Source organism: Monodon monoceros, unplaced genomic scaffold, assembly GCF_005190385.1.
Source record: "Monodon monoceros isolate NGI ecotype Baffin Bay Population unplaced genomic scaffold, NGI_Narwhal_1 Super_Scaffold_14, whole genome shotgun sequence".
NCBI classification, from domain to species: Eukaryota; Metazoa; Chordata; class Mammalia; order Artiodactyla; family Monodontidae; genus Monodon; species Monodon monoceros.
The window spans coordinates 71665701-71684400 of NW_021703770.1; the positions used below are offsets into that span (position 1 = coordinate 71665701).

General features: G+C 46.8%; 1 protein-coding gene across 2 annotated transcripts; it reads right to left on the reverse strand.

Annotated features, from left to right (window-relative positions):
* Positions 1 to 12940: 12940 nt before the first annotated feature.
* CHCHD7 (coiled-coil-helix-coiled-coil-helix domain containing 7) lies at positions 12941 to 18573 on the reverse strand. 2 transcript variants are annotated; one of them, XM_029223163.1, is made up of 4 exons: positions 18434 to 18573; positions 15495 to 15564; positions 13809 to 13907; positions 12941 to 13079 (listed from the first exon to the last, which is right to left on the reverse strand). In XM_029223163.1, exons 2-4 carry the CDS (start codon positions 15546 to 15548, stop codon positions 12975 to 12977), a joined length of 258 nt encoding a protein of 85 aa, XP_029078996.1. In that variant the 5' UTR covers positions 15549 to 15564; positions 18434 to 18573; the 3' UTR covers positions 12941 to 12974. The 2 variants fall into 2 exon arrangements, with proteins under 2 accessions (XP_029078996.1, XP_029078995.1); XM_029223162.1 differs by lacking the exon at positions 18434 to 18573 and having other exon boundaries at positions 15495 to 16048.
* Between the last annotated feature and the right edge of the window lie 127 nt (positions 18574 to 18700).

Below are 18700 nucleotides of genomic sequence, written 5' to 3' on the forward strand. Positions count from 1 at the left end.
CTTCAAATCTCATTTGGGTCATTTGTAAAAACAAGTCTGATGACCAACAACCTACACATTTCAGATATTACGGTTGTTATTATCATTACCATTAATTATTAGTTGTTCGGAAGGGAATGTCACATAAAATTTCGGTTTGTGGGTTCTGAAATTACATTGCCTGAGTAACAATCCTGGCTCCATCCCGTGTTAATTATGTGACTATGAGAGAATTATTTAACCTCTCAAGTCACAGGTTTTTCTTCTCTGAGGATGAAGGTTGTTATGAAGAATCAATGAGGAAAAAATGCAACATATCCACAAAAGTACATAGCACAGCACTTGGTGTGTAGTAAGCATTTAAAAAATATTAGTTGTTGTTATCATTAGTGGAAATGCAGCGGCAGCAATGGCAGCAGGAGTGGTAGTAATACTGCTTTATTTGGGAGACAACTTGTAATTATTAACAGTGGAATATCTCTGGAAAATGTTCTTGGCAGAATTAATATTTCCATCTTTGACTGGAGCTCATTACAAATACCCATCTTCTCTGAACAGCGCGAGAAGCTTTGAAAGAATGTTCCGGATGAATTGGGAGTGCACGGCATCCAGTGATGTGCAGACAGGGAAACATTTTTTTTCCCTCCTGAACTGTTCCATTGGACTTATTAAAAACCTTTCATGTGTTACTTTAATAGTTGGGATACTAATAAAAACAATAACAATTCCTGCCAATATTTATAATATAAAATTTTACACTGGTCTGACACTCTTGAGTATTTTAAGTATTTACCTGAAGTCCAATTTATTCTCGAGAGGCACTATTACATGAGATGTGCACTGGATTTTAAGTTGAAACAGAACCAAACATACTGTATGTGAAACGCTCCTCCAGCTACTGTCTTGGATAGAATATTATGGGCCTGGACCATCGTCGAATATTTTTTCATCTGTTTCCTCCTCTTTAGTAGCTGCCCCTCCTGTCTTCCAAGGTGGTTATTGCAGATGAGATGAGGAAAACCTTGGATCCAATTGTAATTGAAGTTGTACAAATTTAAGTTGTTCTTATTTCAAGATGTGAGCTCACTGCTCCCCTCACACACTGGCTCTTGGATTCTGTTTGCACTCACTGAAAAACAACTCATTTGGTTGGTACATTTCCTCCACTGTCGCGGCCTGAATTTGGCTCCCAGAAAGGAGGACAGGCCGTCTCAGAACTTGCTGGAAGGTATTCGGATGCACAGCTATCTGCACTGGAAACAGGGAGGCCATGCTTCTGCAGCAGGAGCCTTTCCGAGACTCCTTTAAGGAATGTTACCAGGCCTTCTCAGAGCTGTGCGCAAGCCAAAATATATATTGACATGATAGACCACAATGGATTTAAGTGTTTAAAGTCAAAAATACACTTTTAAAAATAAGTACTTAAGTTGGCTGCTTGAGCAATACCTGGGTGCCAAAGTGAATTTGTTTAGAATAAACCAGCAAGTATACTTTTTTTTTTTTTTAACATTTTTGCACAGAAGCAAGGAGAACCAAAGGGGAAAAACACAATTCTGTGGAACACTCCCTTGTTTCTACATTATGGAACAATTGCAACTTGTAGCAGTTCTATCGTGAGGCCAGCAAATTCTGACAGTCTCTATAAAAATGTTTAGCTTCAAGTGAAAATTAAAGATGCTTCCGTGCCCCCGGCTCTGTGCCCTTCTCTCTGTCTCACACGTGTCTCTTACACTTCCTGTGATCCCCTTCCTGATGGCCAGAAACTCTGCTGCAGAAGAATCTCCCAAACTTGGGAAAAAATTGCAAAAATGTCGGCCGCCTAGTTTTCACTGATGTGTCTGTGGGCACACAGACTCCGCTCTCTCTTCCTTTGGTTACAGCACACAGTTCCTATTACTCTCCCTGGTTGTCTCCATTGTTTTAATTTGGGTGGAATATTGTGAAATATTCTGACTTGGGCAACGTCTTGTGTGGGTGGGCTATGTAGGGTGTTCTGAACGTAGAGGTGAATTTCTCATTCATTCGGTTCCTTTTGGGAGACACCAATGCCTCCAGCATACTCTAAGAAGTGCTACTTAATTCTTTGGTGAGGTTTCAAGCACCAGCTTGAAGCATCTGAAGGGAGAAACCGTGTTGACCTAGGTAGGTGGTCAGAGCATTCTTGGTCGCATCATGTCCTCGGATACGCAGACACTTGGGCCATCACACTCAGGGGCGGGCTGCAGGGTGGCCCTGGGAAGGTCTTGGAATTTGCCACAGGGTTTCTCGCTCCTCCACTTCTCTGGACCCGGTTCTTCAGTCCAAGGCTGGGAACTGGGGAGCGGGGCCCGACTCTGGCATAAATGTATAGCAGTAGGTCAGAGGCGGTCAAATTCTCCCTCTGGCTTAGAGGCGCCCTCCGCAATTGAGACAGATTCATCACGTTTGCTTGCCTCTGTCAGAGGTGAAGGTCCACTAAAGAGTGTTTAGCAAGGTCCCCGGCAGCTAGGACAGGGCACAGCATGTTTCCTCAAAGGGAAAGAAGTTTTCCTTCCCTCTACCTGAGATGACATTCCTCCAACCTCAAATGAGAATCCTGATCATTTTCCACCAGCCCCTGACCACAGCTCTGAGCCTGACCAGGGGTACGTGGTGCCACGTCCTGGAGGAAAGAGAGAACCTGAGGCAGCCATGTAGGTGCTGGGAGTCACGTCAGCAGGCAGTAACTGAGTTTCTCACTTGGGATCTTAGAGTCCCCTGTGGGAAGAGATTTTCTTCAAAGGCGTTTAGCACTCTATAGATCCAGAATCCAAAGCGTTTTTGAATCCAAAACCTTCCTGCAGAGCCTTTGTTTATTTTACGTATGACAACAGCTCTCGCTCCTTGCTGCGTGTGGTTTCTGAGTTCATGGCACCCACTCACTGTCCTGCCTTCCCTGTCGTCCTTGGTTGCCTGGACCCTGGGAAGCTTCAACACTACTTTTCATTGTGCATTTCCATTACCTCAATAAGTGCGATTCCAGGTTCTTTAAGTGCCTATTCCTGCTCTCCTGCTCTCCCAGGGACACTCGTATGACCTCTTTTACCTCCATATCCTAAAACCCAGGAGACGCCCATTAGAAAAGCAAAGTCAGAATAGCAAGAAGCAAAGTCACCCGTTGCGTGGTGGCCCCAACTGCTGGCGGAGGGATGAGCATACTCAACACATCCACATCCGCTCCCCCTCCGACGTCCGTTACCCCTCGCCCCCCTTCTCCTGCCTTAATAATCCCTTTGTTCGCAGCACTTATAACTTTCTAATACACTAGCTCATTTATGGTGTTTATTGCTAATTCATAGTCTCTCTGTCACCCTCTTCAGTCATAGAAGTCCCATGAGGGCACAAGTCTTTGCCTATCTTGTTTGGTAATGAACCTTAAGTTCCAAGGACAGTGTAGCACATAGTAAGTACTCGATTAAGTATTTGCTGAAAAACAAACAAAAAGGCTTTTGCTGTACAAATGAATGAATGCCAAAAGACGGACATTTCTCTAATGCTCAGGTCATAAAGCATACCCTATAGACTGCTAGATCTTTTCCTTGCTTACTTTCCTTATCTCTACGTACAAAGCTTTGGCAAAATTTTAAGCCCTGTCCATGTTTTTCTTCTGCACTCTCTACATCCTTCCGTAATCCCAGTGGCCCAGAACTTTTATTTAACCTAAACAAAACCATTTCTTTCGTCCAGTCTGACCCATATTCTTCAAAGAGCCCCATGTTTCAATATATAATGCGTTCTCTCTCGGTTGTTCACCCCTTCTAAGTAAATCCATCCCATCATTTGTTTTATCGTTTAGAGAAGTACTCAAAACTTCAGAGCCATAAACATTTCAGGAGGAAAGTCTCTTCAAATTAGAAGACAGTCAGACTCTCTTTGTAAATATGCTACTGCCTCCTTGAAGATTACTGGTGCCAAATCGTGCAATCTTACGCAGCTGGCCCCCTCCCTTAAAGATACCCAGATAGTAGAATTACTATAATTAGTTTTGCAATCACTCAGCTCTAAGGAACTCTTAGTCAAGACCAGGATGCTCTTTTGAGAGCACGAGGAGGTCAACAACGTGGAAATAAGTGGTATTGATCTACTATTCCCGCGAAGAAAAAATCAAAGTATAAGGTCTCTAATTTTCAAAATTTAATCTCCTTGAATGGAGATTTCATGAGGATATTTACTTTTCCTTCTCCTCAAAAGGGAGGGATACAGAATAAAAATAGCTATAGCACTTATTGGTGCTTTCCTATGGTCCAGTTACTGTGCTAAGCTTTTTTTTTTTTTTTTTTGCGGTACGCGGGCCTCTCACTGCTGTGGCCTCTCCCGTTGCGGAGCACAGGCTCCGGACGCGCAGGCTCAGCGGCCACGGCTCACGGGCCCAGCCGCTCCGCGGCATGTGGGATCTTCCCGGACCGGGGCACAAACCCGCGTCCCCTGCATCGGCAGGCGGACTCTCAACCACGGCGCCACCAGGGAAGCCCTGTGCTAAGTTTTTTACAGGCATCATCTGACTCGATGCTCACAGGAACTATAAAATGTGGGCATTTTACAGCTGCAGAACTTGAGGTTTCTGCATCTAAGTAATTATCCAAAGCCCACAGCTTAAGACAGCTAGAAAGAAGTGGGGTTACAAATCGAGCCAGAACAAAGCGGAGCCCTCACCTTCAACCACCAGCCGCACCCCTCCCACCCTGTCCCTGAGTTCCTCTGCTTTCCACATCTTCACTCCACCCCCATCCCCAAATGATAGATAAAGGGGTTTCTAGAGACATACAAGTAACTGACCCAAACGCTGTCCTAAGCCCTCTTGTGCTGGAGCTCGGGGGCCACGCGGCCATGGGGGGCGGGAGCCGCGCCCACCCGGGAACAGGACTCAGGAGAGTTAACCAGGCGGGGTTTGCTGCTATTCTTGGCGTTGTTCGGTCTTGTTTTCCCAAGACGTGGAGAAATATAGTCTATTGAGGTTGTGAAAGACATTCTTCAAGAGTGGGAATTACATACAGAAGCTGTCAAGGCTCTGGAATGCTGCTCTACAAGATGACATCTACGTTGAAAGGGAGAAGCAAGCAGGGAGACAGATGACAACTCCAGCAGCCCAGCCCATGAACCACGAATTGAAAACGCCCCAACCCCTGGCCACAAGTCCCCAGTCTCTAAGGGGCACAGGTATGTGTCAGGAAGCACTTCGGCACAACAAGATGACAAAACCCACCTTTATATCCAGGAAAGAAGTCTGCTTTGCAGATGACCCAGACCTTGGCCTCCCCTCCGTGCTCTTCTTGACAAAGAGCACGGTCATCTCAGCAACGTCACGTCCCACTGTCACCTCAAGAGCAGAAGAAGCAGGTAGGGTTGACAGGGCACCCGGCACCAAACATCTGAAAGACTTCTTAGAAGTTTAAGTAAAGAATCAGTCACGCAGTCACAGACACTGATTAATCTGTAAATTTCTCCCTAGAGTATAAATCCTCATTCACTTTTACATCCCGTGCTGAAGCCTTTTATCTGTGTCCAAGACTCAATAAGTACTAGGTGGTGAAATGAATAGTAATTGGAACACTAGGCAGAGTCACGAGCTGCAAAGGAGAGGAAAGACGCTGAGGAGCCCGGGTCCATGCGCGAGAAATGCGAGGGTAGGGAGGCAACTGCACCAAAACGCAGTTTATAAGCTGCAAGTCTCACTCCTGCATCTGCGAGCCAGGAAGACCACCGGCTTCCCAGGGGTGGGCTGCGAGTTAAATACGACCGTGTTTCTGACGATACCTTGCAAACTGCAAGGTGCTGCACGAGGAATCATGGTGGTCCCTGCTTTTGCAGTTTAGTGCAGGATGTGACGGGGACAGCCTAGGTCTACAGTCAGGGACATGATGGAAACCAGCATCTAATTACGTACGGACAGAGCGGACTAGAGCTGCACTTAGCGCCCAGGCACCAGGAGGTGCAGAGGGTGAAGAGCCGCTTCTGGCGTGGGACTAGGCCTAGTGTGAGGCAGAGCTGACCCACCAAGAGGCCAGCGCGATTCCTGAAGGGAACAGAGGACAGCTTTGGAAGAGAAGAGGGAGAGGGCTCCTGTGCGCCGGCAGAGGGACCATCTGGCCCGCGGTCAATTCTATTCATGCAAGTCGGGCCCTGAATACCGGTGCCTAGTGAGTTTCTTCCGAGTGACTTGGTAAATATTTCCTGTTCTTCTAATCTGACCCCACCCCCAAAATGAATTTTTTTGTACTTGTTCTTGCTTATTAGAGATTTCAGGTATACATGAGGTGACTAGGATAGCGGTAGCATGTGAGAAGAAAATTAGAGGAGAGAACATTCTGGGCCAAATTACATTATAAAACTGGAAGTGAGGGCGTGAAATAAAACAATGATCAGTTTGGCTTCCTGCAACCTCTTCTAGCAGAGATGGAGTTTGGGGGTATTTTGTAGGGAGGCGGTCAAGTTAAGAAGGTTGTAGTGGTTGATATTGCGGTTTTCAGAGGGGACCAACATCAGCCAGGCTTTTGCTGACTACATACAAATCCACTAGCTCTATCAGTGCATTTCAAATATTCATAATATTAATGATACCTACTTGCACAACACACGTGAACTCTGCTTTGGGTTTCACAACAACCTACAGGACAGTTAGGGCGTATTCACAGTACGAAAGGCTCTAGAAGGGTCAGCGATTTGCTCAGGACTGTGCGGGCAGTAAGGGATGGAGCCCAAACTCACACCTGGATACCGTGACTGCAAATGCAGTGCCGTTTGCACATCGTGCTGTGTCTCGCTTCCGGGTATGAAGTGAGGTTTTTGGTTTAGGCCCTGGCGTTGGAAGCTTTATTTGCAGTGTGAACGACCTTCACCCTCGGTGCTCACTTCACCTCTCCTCCCCCATCTCAACGCCCTACACTTGCCCCTTCCTCATCCTGTCCACCCTGGAGACGGGCCGGGACACAGTCCTGACTCTCTTCCTTCTCTGCGAGGACGGTCAGAGCTGGTGGAGGAATCCGAGTCGGTACCAAGCTGACATATCTGTGGTCTCTAAACGCAGTGATGAGATAAAGACAGAATCTGAGCGCACAGCCCCACCGTCTCGGGCTTCGAGTGTGGACACGACCAACGCCGGAAGCGGCTCCTGATGCGGGTGCCTGTCCACGAAAGCTGTTCCTATGTTCATAACTCAAAGCACAACCGGTTCACCTCTTTCACTCTCCTTTTCAGAACAAAGCATTTCACACTTAGGAGACATTTCTCTTACTCTGCTTCTGCAAAATAAAAACGAAAGGTGAAAAATTAAAAGCCCATCCGGGTGACTTTATTTGCCTGGTTCTACCTCGTCTGATCATATGAACTCATGAAGTGAGAACCACTGCAGTGCGGGGGCGGGGGCAGTGAGGGGGGAGCGATGGGCCCTGACCGGGGCAGCAGGGAGGCTGCAGAGGGGGCGGGGGGCTAAAGGCCCTTTGAGACCTGACTGTGGCCTCAGGAGGCCTGGGCGCTCGGCGGGGAGGACCGGGCCGCCCAGGGGCAGCGATGGTGCGGGGAAGACACCGTGCCTGGAAGGAGTGGCGGGTACATTCCCGTCTGCCTCCCTCTCTGAAGTCTAAGGTCCTTGAGGACAGAGCCTGGGCCTCGTGTGTTCAAAAACACATCCTCTGCATCCTGCTCAAGGCTGCACCCTTTACAAATGTCGCCAGATCTAGAGGACCTTGGCAACCAGGGGAAGGAGTGTGGATGTCTATCCTGAGGTAATGGCAGGTCTTGGGAAGCTTAAGCAGGGGGCTTGCTGGGGTTGCATTTAGGGAGGTTCTGTGGGCTGCGGTCCCAAGAAGGACCTGGAGCTGGGCGAGGATTCCCGAGGGCAACAGTGTAGATGGTCGCAGGGATCCAGGGTCATTGTGATAACCTCTGTCTCAGCGCCTCCAGAACTATCCTTCTAAACACACACGGGACTTGACCTTCTCCATCTCAGAACGCTGCAGAGCTTTTCTTTCTGTACAGAGGGAAGTTTAAGTCCCGGGAACAGCATTCAGGGCCACACACAACGTGAGCCCAGCCAACCTGTCCAGAGCCCCTGCCGCATCCCCTTCACCTACTCTGCTCTAGTCAGTGAACAGGACGTGCCCCTTCGTGTCTGTCGAGGCCACTCACCCTCTGGGAAGCTTGCCCTGGCCGCTTCCGGGAGCATCCTGAAGTCCCCTGCGGCTGGCGGTGCCCGGCTCCTCCCGCACGCTTACCCCAGCGCTTTGCACGTTGCGGGCACCTGGCGGATGTTTGCTGAGCAGAAGTGAACTGCAAGTGCAGTGCTTGTACTTGGATTCATTTAGTGTTTATTGACCACCAGAAACCACAGGCAAAAAGACTGATCTACTTAATTACCTTAAAATGTAAAACACTGCTCAGAAATGAAAACACAAAGTTAAAAGACAAACTGGGAGAAATATACAGAATATATTTGACAAAGAGGTAATTCCCTTACTATACCAAGAGTTCCCCAAATTGCTCACACCAACAATCTAAAAAAAAAAAATGAGCAAAGGAAATAAATACGCCCATTCCATTTTTCACTCATCAACTCACAAGGATGAAAGTTTTAAAGTGCCCAGTGGGACTGAGGGCGTGAGGAACGAAAACTCTCAGGCTTTGCTTCTGGGAGTGGGAGTATGCTTCCTGTGGGAGGGGGTTTAGCAACATCTACACGATGCAAACTACTGAGACCTTCCACTCCTACACACGTAGCGTACACATAAAAACGGAACAAGCAAAGAACCGCAGCTGTCGCCTCGTTCCTAAGAGGGGACCCCTCAGTGGGAGACTGGTTCCAGGACGGTGTACCTGCACAATGAAAGAACTAGAGTAAATCTGTAACCACGCATGGGGAATTGTTCCATACTACCTTGCTAAGTGAGAAAAGCAGAGGGCCTCCACTCGTGTACTATGATGTGCCTTTTGTGCAAAACAAACAAATATACAGATATGCTCGTGCATACATATAAAACCGTGAAAACCCTTGACGTTGGCTGCTCCTGGGCAGATTTATTTACATTGTAAACCCGTTGGCATTGTTTGAACCTGCGTGTTTTTCCTTTTTATTTCTTTTTAAATCAATTTATTTATTTTCGGCTGCGTTGGGTCTTCGTTGCTGCGCGTGGGCTTTCTCTAGTTGTGGCAAGCGGGGGCTACTCTTGGTTGCGGGGCGCAGGCCTCTCATTGTGGTGGCTTCTCTTGTTGCAGAGAACGGGCTCTAGGCGTGCAGGCTCAGTAGTTGTGGCATGCGGGCTCAGCAGTTGTGGTTCGCCGGCTCTAGAGCATAGTCTCAGTAGTTGTGGCACGCAGGCTCAGTAGTTGTGGCCCGTGGGCTCAGTAGTTGTGGCTCGCGGGCTCTAGAGCACAGGCTCAGTAGTTGTGGCACACGGGCTTAGTTGCTCCGCGGCATGTGGGATCTTCCCGGACCAGGGCTCGAACCTGTGTCCCCTGCACTGGCAGGAGGACTCCTAACCACTACTCCCCCAGGGAAGCCCTGAACCTGCAAATTTTTCATTGTGTTCAATTTTAAAAGCCTTCCCTCCGCAAACACATACACAGCTTTGATCCTTTATTACGTACTAGACGCTTGCCAGGCGTTATGGGCAGAACCACAAATGACACTGCTGCATCCTCCAGGAGCTTTCAGATAGATACAGTGATTCTCAAAAGGACTGCTTTTGCATACCACACACACATGGAACCTGCGATGAGACGCTTCCTACCAGCGTGAGATGCACGGGAACACGGTAAAATACCTTCTATGCATCTTGTTAGTCGATAGTTGCTTCCAAAGGCCTGCCTGCCTCCCAAATTTCTCTAGGCACCTACTCACGTCCTGACACAATTAATTTATTAGCTTCACCTCTCCCAAAGTAGAATCGTAGAAAGAGAAATTAAAAGAGTGGCAAATTTAACAGTGATGACGAGGGAAACCCCTGGGACTCTGTCCCTTCAAGTGGTGCAACAAGATCTCTAACAACCAGGTTACAAGAATAGTGTCCCAAAGTCAGCAGGGTGTGTGCAAAGGTGTAAACAAGAAGTTAGCAAACTACTGAAGACAAAGTTAGAACTGAACAGTGTTGCCTGGGTAGAACCTGGGTAGAGCCATATGCTCACATATGTTAAGAGTTTGCTGATCAGAAATCCCCAGTTAGTCTGTCTTCAAAAGTACTTCATAGAAAACACACCTATAGATACCAATCATCGAGGAGCTGCACCATCACTACAAAACTACAGTGATCAGGACAGTGCACGACTGGCACAGACATCAACACAGGGATCAGTGGGACACAACTGAGGTCCAGAAACACTTTCACAAACACCATCAGCTGCTGTGCCACAAAGGTGCCAAGACAATTCAGGAGAAACCACAGGCTTTTCAACAAAAGAGGCAGGGACGACAGGCGGGGCAGCCACGTGTGCAACAGAGTGAAGCTGGACCCCTACCTCACACCACATTCAAAAATTAACTCAAAATGGATCAAAAACCTAAACATAAAAGCTAAAACCATAAAACTCTTAGAAAAAACGTAGATGTAAACCTTTGGACCTTTTCTTAGATATGTCACCGAAGGCTACAACGAAAGATGAATTGGACTTCATCAAAATTAAAAGCTTTTGTGTCTCAAAGGACACCACGAGGTGAAAATACAACCCACACAGAATGGGAGATAAAATTCACAAACCATGTATCTTATAAGGGACTTGTATCTAGTATGTAAGGGACTCTGACAACTCAGTAATAAAGATACACAACCTAATTTAAAAATGAGCAAAGGACCCGGAAGAACATTTCTCCAAAGAAGATATACAAGTGGCCAACACGCAAGCGAAGATGCTCGGCATCGTTGGGCATCAGGGAAACGCAAATCAAAACCACGGTGAGACCCCAGCTCACGCCCACGAGAATGGCTGTGACCAAAGGCAGATAATAAGGGTTAATGAGGATGTGGAGAAACTGGAACTCTGATACATTGCAAAATGGTGCTGCCACTTTGGAAAACACTTTGCTGGTTCCTCAAAAGGCTAAACACAGTTACCGTATGACCCAGCAATTCAACTGCTAGGTATACATCCAGAAAGAAATTAACGTCCATGCAAAACCTCGTGCACAGAAGTTCAAGAAGCAACGTGACTCATCAAACAGCCAATAGTGCAAACAACCCAAATACCAATCAACCGATGAGTGTGTAAATAAAAGGTGGTGCAGCCATACAATCGAAGGTTACTCAGCAGTGAAAGGGAATGAAGTGCTGATACACGCAACAGGAACGGACCTTGAAAACATGAGGTTAAGTGAAAGAAGCCAGCCACCAAAGACCACATGTTGCATGGCTCCATTTCTGGAAATGTCCAGAACAGGCAATTCTAGAGACAGAAGGTACGTTGGCGGTTGCCTACGTGCTGGGGAAGTGGAGGAAGGGTGGTGTTAGGAGGAAAGGAACTGTGTGCTAACAGGTACAGGCTTGCTTTCTGGGGTGATGCCCCCTAAAATCCATTGTGGGGACAGCTGCACAACTTTGTCAGTACACTGAAAGCCATCGCATTGTACACTTTAAATAGACGGCTTATATGGTTTACAAACTGCATCTCAATGAACCTGCTGTTAAAAAAAAAAAAAAAAGAGCTAGGCCAGGACAAATAGCTACCGGATGAATGCTGCTGTTGGTATGTACCTTTAAAAGGGTGACATTAAAATTCCAAACCCTTGAACAAGCTTAAAAGTACTGAAATGCTTCTTACACAGTATGTATTAGTTTCTTGTCAGCTCCTATTTTAACCCATCATTTTAGAGCAATCAGTACAAATCAAAGAATTTCTGAAAGAATCCATCTTTTATTCAAATAGAATCACATTTGGAAATCAAGATCATATGGCTTAAAACCATCTGACCTGGGTTTTGGATTCAGACCAACGAGAAGGATAGTCTGTTGTCAGCATCCGTTAAAACACTACTCTTGCTCCAGGACCAGATGAAAACAAGGGACACAAACGATTTGTTTCGCTGACTTTATAAGTACATTAAATTTTATCAAATAATGTATCTTTTACAATTCTGTAAATGAAGCAAACTGGATATTAAAAGGCGGTGAGTCTGAGAGCTGCTCCACAATCCACCCGGTCACTATGCTGAACGTTCCTGCTTTCGTATCATTAAATGAAGCTGAGCTCCGGCCTCACCCGGTGCTGCACTCACTTGATGAGCCCCAAACTCTCCTGGTCCACCTCACCCTGCAAGCAGAGATCCTACTTCTGAAAGTATCACCTTTTCTTTCCATTACTGTGGTTCAAGGATACTACGCCTTCACAAGGTTGTCCGGTATTCATAGATTTTATAGAATCCTTTGACTAAGCCTTTCCTTAAAGAAAGAAAATGAAGACAGCCAGTTCTTTTTCATGACACTTCAGCCAACCTTGCCTTTCCCCTGCTCCCCTAACCTTTTTAAACCGAGGTACGTGAGTGAAGTCAGGGCAGGGATCTAACACACTGGGGTTAGACGCCCACCACGCAGCCACCCTGGACTTACCTTCCCGTCTTCTCCCCACCACTCAGTCCCCCACCTCACCCTCCAGGGGGAACCGTCTACACACTGCTCTCCAGATGTGGCTCCAGCTTTCCCTCCATCATGTCGTCACTCACATCACAAGCACTGCTTCCCTTTCACCCCCATTAAGTCCTTCCTCGTTCCCGACTTACTTCTCTTTCGAAACTCAGCGGAAAAGCTCGACTCTTCATGGACTCTTTCCCTGACGCTCCCCTGCCTTCAGGAAGTCTTGTAAACTCGGTGACACGGCACAGCCAGAGCGGCCTGCTCTTGTTATGGCACTGAGAGCAAACACAGAGGACACAGGGCTTCCCCTGGTGGAATCTGAGATCTGTCTGGGTAAGGCCTGGAAGGTCTTAAGAAGTTACCGTAACCACTTATTAAACGTATTCATGTGCTTCTGAGTTAAATAAACCACTTTAATGCAAACACTCAATAGGGCATCTTGCCCATTGCTTGCAAGATTATGTCTCTCTCTGCTGCTGCAGGCATAGACGGCTTCACTCCATCCCGTCTTCTCTGGATCATGACAGAATTCTGTGTGTATGTGCAAAAAAGAAAAACCAAAATCAGTCAAGTACTAAATGCTAATCACTTGCCAGTAACCTGCTACTGTGGTCTGCAGAAGAAACGTAAAAACAACAACAAAGAATGAACTCTAGGACTCCAGGTACCGTTTTCAGATAATTCTCAATTAAACGGAAGTGATTAGTCCCACAGGAATATGTTAACTGTAACTGGGGTGAGAACACACTTTGTAACTTCAGGCCCATCGAGAGGAGCTACGGAATAACTGCCAAATGAAACCAACAGGTAAGCTAGCAGAGGGACAGGAAGTAGCTGGATCCAGTGCTCAGAGAAACAGAAATTATATGGCAACGTCCGCCAAAAATGGGACCACGGGTGATGGCGGGAGAGGAAGAAGAGAAAAGGAAGCCTGATGCGTGTTGTGACGGGGCGAGCCACCTATTCCGCTCACCTCCAGAAAACTCCAATTGTAACAAGGCTATCACTTTAGGGCCGCAGGCACTTATGCACGTAGGAAGACACACCTCTATCAGAGCTGCGTCCTTACACGTGGGCAGAGGGTTGAGGCAGCTAACGAGAGCGCCCAAGGATCCTTTAGGGCACACGGAGGATAAAGTCAAAAAGGTACGTTTCCGACAGCCATCACTAAGGAAGGATTGTGGGTGCTGACAAACTTCAGGCTTCAGTTTCAAGCCGAACAGATGAGTTTCAACATAAAGGTAACCAAACTAGGCTTACCCAGAACTTCCGGCAGTTTTTGTACTTCAAGAAGTGAGTGGAACACCTTTCTCTGTCATAGTTATATTCATCCATACATCTGGTAGAAGCATCAGATTCCTTAAATAGGTAAGATAGGTATCATTTAAGAGGTGGAATGGCATCTAAAAAAAAACAAACTTCTGAAGCTGCTTCCCCCCCAGAGCAGGTAATGTGAAATAGTTCCTTTTTGTTCATTTGAACGAACAGATAATGAACAGGAACAGAATTATCTTTCCAACTATCCCAGCATTCGTTCTGCTCAAAGCAGACATCTTCCTTTTCACAGTGGCGTCAGTTTTCTGAACACCTGATCACAGGAATTTGAGTCGAAGCACTGACTGAGATCACTTAACCCAGTAACCGTTCAATGAAGAGGCCGAGGCAAGGTGCAACGTGCTCAAGATCACGGTGCAAGGAGTTCCCTGGCGGCTCAGTGGTTAGGACTCGCTGCTTCCGCTGCCGGGGCCTGGGTTCAATCCCTGGTCTCGAAACTAAGATCCCACAAGCCACACAAGGCGGGCTGGAGCGGGGAGGGAATCACTGCTGTATGTGGAAGCAAAACTCAGTCTCCCAACTCGGAGGGCAGCTCTCCGCCCCTCCAAGTTCTCGCTTGGACTTGAATGTTTGAGTTAAGGTGGTTTTGAGAACCTAAGTAAGTTGCTAATGACTGGTCTGCAAGGTAACTTAACGACATTCATCTCAACGTATGTTTGGCTATCATTTGCTCCATTACGCAAGTAAGTACACAATTATGCAAGCAATTTTAATAGGTTATCATTAATACCACTTCAAAACCACAAGGAGCAACACAGGGCTAAGAGTTCAAAGGAGGGTAGCTGCCATTTGGGAGTTAAATTTCAGCTGTCTGAACTGGAAGTAGATTGGAGAACAAACTTCAAAGTGAAAGGCATGATTCCGAGACTCCAGCTAAAGGGAAGCTTTAAATAAAGGGGAAGGTAACTTGCTTCACAGATCTAAGAAACATGGTCTAGCTAAAGAGACTTAGTAAAGCCGTTAAACAGATTTCATATGTGTAGCAAAGCTAATCTTCTAAGCCAAATATTTAATGAATGTGTATATTTGGAAAATGCATATAGGATCGGGAATATAATTTTCATAGCACCAGTCCAACGACTGCATTATTCAAGGGTAACAATGCCACAAGTAAGAACCGCTAAATCTTACCAAATAAATGCCAATAAAGCTTTACCATTACAACAAAATGTTTTGTTTACATGATACCTCTGTGAAAACCTTCAGGCTTTAAACAGCCTAATTCAGTTATCAACCCTCATTCTCAGCCAGGCTGTCTCAGGGACATGATGAAGGCATTGCTATCAAAACATAAATTTCAGTGACCGTTTAAAAATACCTACTTTCCATCTTTGCATGTTTGGACTCAAGAATTTCCTCTGTGTTACACATGCTTGTCTAGTATAACAGTGATGTTATACAAATTAGGGAAACTTAAAAGAGATGAATCCTTGTTAGCTAGATTATGAATATCTAAAAATGCTCTAGTGAAATAAGGATACACAGGCCAGGAATATTTCTCGTACAGAAATAACTTTATTTAAGAACTGCAGAAAACTGATGCCCACAAAATCAGAAGAAGCCTGTTTTTCCAACTTAATACTCACGACAATTAAAAGCGATCTGGCTTACCAACAAGCAAGGATTTATGTCAGGATCTCTCAGCCTTCCAGCTACCACGGGCATCCTACCTGTCTTCTTCCTGCAGGCAGATGTTGGGGAAGAGTTACACAGTGGATGACAATATAAGCTAGTAAATCTCATCAGCTCCACAAGTACTTGAAAAGTTAATTCTGCCATAATGATTATCCAGTGGGGAACTCATATAACCTCTGTATTTTCAGAGTAAAGACTTGGATGTGATTCTCCTTTGCACTGACTTGTGCCTCAGCACAAAGGCCTTATTTAAATTCCTAAAGTGCATCTACTGAAATTTGATTACAATGTCCAGAAAGAAAGATAGTTCAGCTACAATTTGGTTTTAGTTTACTCCTATTTCTAAAGGTTAAGCAATTAAATGTATTAACGAAACCTAAGAATACCGCATGCACTCTATTACTTCCTTATTATATATGGATTAGCACACAAAATAAGGGTGGAATACTTTAGTACAACCCAACTTTAGCAAAAACATTTGTTAACTAAAGTACGTGAATGTCTACTCCATGGCCGGCCCTGGGGTGGCTGATATACCAAAAACAAAAACAAAACAAAGTTATTACTTAGTTGACATTCTGAAAAGTTAAAAAAAGAAAATCTGAAACTTAACTTCCAGGGGCATCTTCTATTTAGCTGGTACTTCCCAGGGTTGAAGGAAGTCAGGGAATGCTACCGTAGAGCATTCATCTTCCAACTAAAGCCGTATACAGAGATACAGCTCTGAAGAAGCCTTTATCCATTAAAGATGACCACAGTTCTCTAAGGGCCAATTAGTGATTCCAAGTCAAGTCGTATACTCATATAACAAGTATGTCGACTCTATCCCAGGACAACTACTCTCTATAATGAAGTTAATTGAAATTGGTATACTATTATCTTCAAAGACATGTCATAGAAATGAACTACAAGGGAAACTAAAAAAAAATAATCAACTAACTGTTAATTACTAAAAGGTAATTTTTTGTTTATTTCAACGTATTGGCATACTATCGATTAAGCCACCCACAAATATTTTTAAATGCTCTGCACTAAGTTTAAGGAACTTACTCCTGAATGGTGTTCTAGCTTAACTGTCTTTTACCTAGAGGTCAAAGGAGAAGCCAGCAAATAATGCAGTATGACTTACCAAAAACACCACTGAATAAAAACTGCATCAGTATAACCAGACAGAGCTCAGAATTTTTGTACAAAGTGGTTTCTACTTTCCTTGCCCAAGATGGGATCATCAAAACATATCAGTCATGTTAAAAGAAATAAAGTACATTCAGGAAAAACAATCAAACCCCACCAGCTCCTGAAAAGTGAAGGTATTCTGAATCTTGAGTCAACTAGTTCCGTTTCTCTATTAAGAGAAAGATCACGGTGTCCAGGCTAAAGGAGATAACCTTTGCAAAGAAGGATGGAAAAAAGTCTAATCGTTCGGGGGTCTTTTCAGTACCCACTAAGTAATCCTTCTATTTTATCATCTTCACTGACCAATACATGAGTATGCCTAGCTAGCAGAAACATCTTAGCAAAAAGGAAATTCAAGATGCTGTTCAACTATATGTAGAAGCTTCTTCCTCTCCTGAATACAATTCCTTTGCAGCCTTCACTTCTTCTTATGAGAGGTGAGGGCACTAAGTAAATTCACAGCCTTGCTTTCTACATCTGTCCTATGCTGTGAGAGCAAAGAACTCTGCTTAGCTGTTCATATGCCTTGGATATAATCTCAACAACGATCAGACGCAGACAGAAAGGTTGCCTGCCTCCTGTGAAAGTGTTCTGCTTCGCATTTTATCATTGTCAGGGGTCAGGAATTCTTTACAAATAACACCGAGGTAACATCACATATACCGAATCAGGTCTGCTGTAGGAGCTTATCCACCTTTCATTTCCTCTCCCTTCCGGATTCTAAATACAAGTCAATCTAAGTTTGGATTTCCGACTGTCACCTTCTTTGCATGAATCCTCATGTTATCAACTGGAAATGAAGAGGAAATGTCAGTTTACAGTGAGGAGCGGGGCTGAAGTCAAGTTCGAGTGTTCCGCCAGCGAGGCCTTATCTACTTAGTTTCTGAAGGTACCAAACAAACGTGACGAAGCTCTACTTGCAGGGGACAGTCAGAAAGAAACCAACGATTTGAGAGCGGGGCCGCAAAAGCACAGCACGTTTGAGGAATAGCCCTAAAATCTTTTCCAAAGGGCAAACTGCTTTAAAAAGTATTTCTTGATTTCCCACCCAGTGGTTCAGGTCGCCACTCCGAGCAGCTCTGCAAGGGAAGGGGGACGCGAACGCTGCTGACCCGTCCAGCCCACCCCTCCCGTGCTGGTCCTTGCCCAGGCAGGGGTTGCGGCCCTCCCACACCGCAGGGCAACCGTCGGGAAGCTGAAACACGTCCTGCGAGGCCCTCAAGCCTTTAACCCACGGCTGGGTGCAGGCAGTCAGGGTCAGGAAGTAGCGCTGGCCCTGCGGAGGGGGCGGGGAAGGCGAACGGAGACTCCGGAGCCAGGCGAGCCCCAGGCCCCGCTACCTCCAACGAGCTGCCCGGCCCCCCGACGGCGGGCGCAGGTGAACCCACCTTGCCCCGACCTTCACCTTCGACGGCGCCCAGAAGAGCAGGGGGAGAGGAAAACGCAGGGAACTGGGGGCAGGGGTAGGCATTTACGCTCCAAAGGCTGGGAAAAAGGGTGAAAGAAGGGTGAAGGAAGGGCCGGGGGTGCCCAGGCAGGGGGCAACTTCCTCGTCCCCGGCCCGAGAAGACCCGTGTTGCGGGGAGGATGTGACGGGAAGGGGCCCGCGCCCAGGCGAGGCCTGGTGGAAGCGGCGTCACGCCGGAGAAGCGGATGCGGGCCCCGCGGCGGCCCAGGCGCGCCAGTCTCTTCCCGCAGCCCGGCAGCCGCCGCAGAGGGAAGGGCGGGGAACTACTCACCTCGGGCCGCCGCTTCACCAGCAGCGCCCAGGCCGTCTCCAGCTCCAAACACGTCAATGGCTCACGCAGCGGGACCTTAAGTAGCGCGCATCCCAACGTGCTGCCCCCGCTCCCCGGCGGCCGCCGGCCCAATCGGGGCGCGCCGCCGCCTGACTGACAGCTGAGCGGGGCCTGGCGCGGCGGGGGCGGACGGGCCTCGCCCCGCCCCCGGCCGGCGGGAGGAGGGCCGAGGCGGGAGGAGTGGGCGGGGCGGCGCGCGCGGCCCCG

Bases quoted from the DNA above. Each gene is read 5' to 3' on its own strand.
- CHCHD7 (XM_029223162.1), bottom strand. From the start codon at position 15,662: ATGGCAGAATTAACTTTTCAAGTACTTGTGGAGCTGATGAGATTTACT. The intron at 13,908-15,494 runs GTAAGCCAGATC...TACCTATTTAAG, and splicing joins ACATAAATCCTTGCTTGTTG to GAATCTGATGCTTCTACCAG. The intron at 13,080-13,808 runs GTAAGCCTAGTT...ACATACACACAG, and splicing joins AAAACTGCCGGAAGTTCTGG to AATTCTGTCATGATCCAGAG.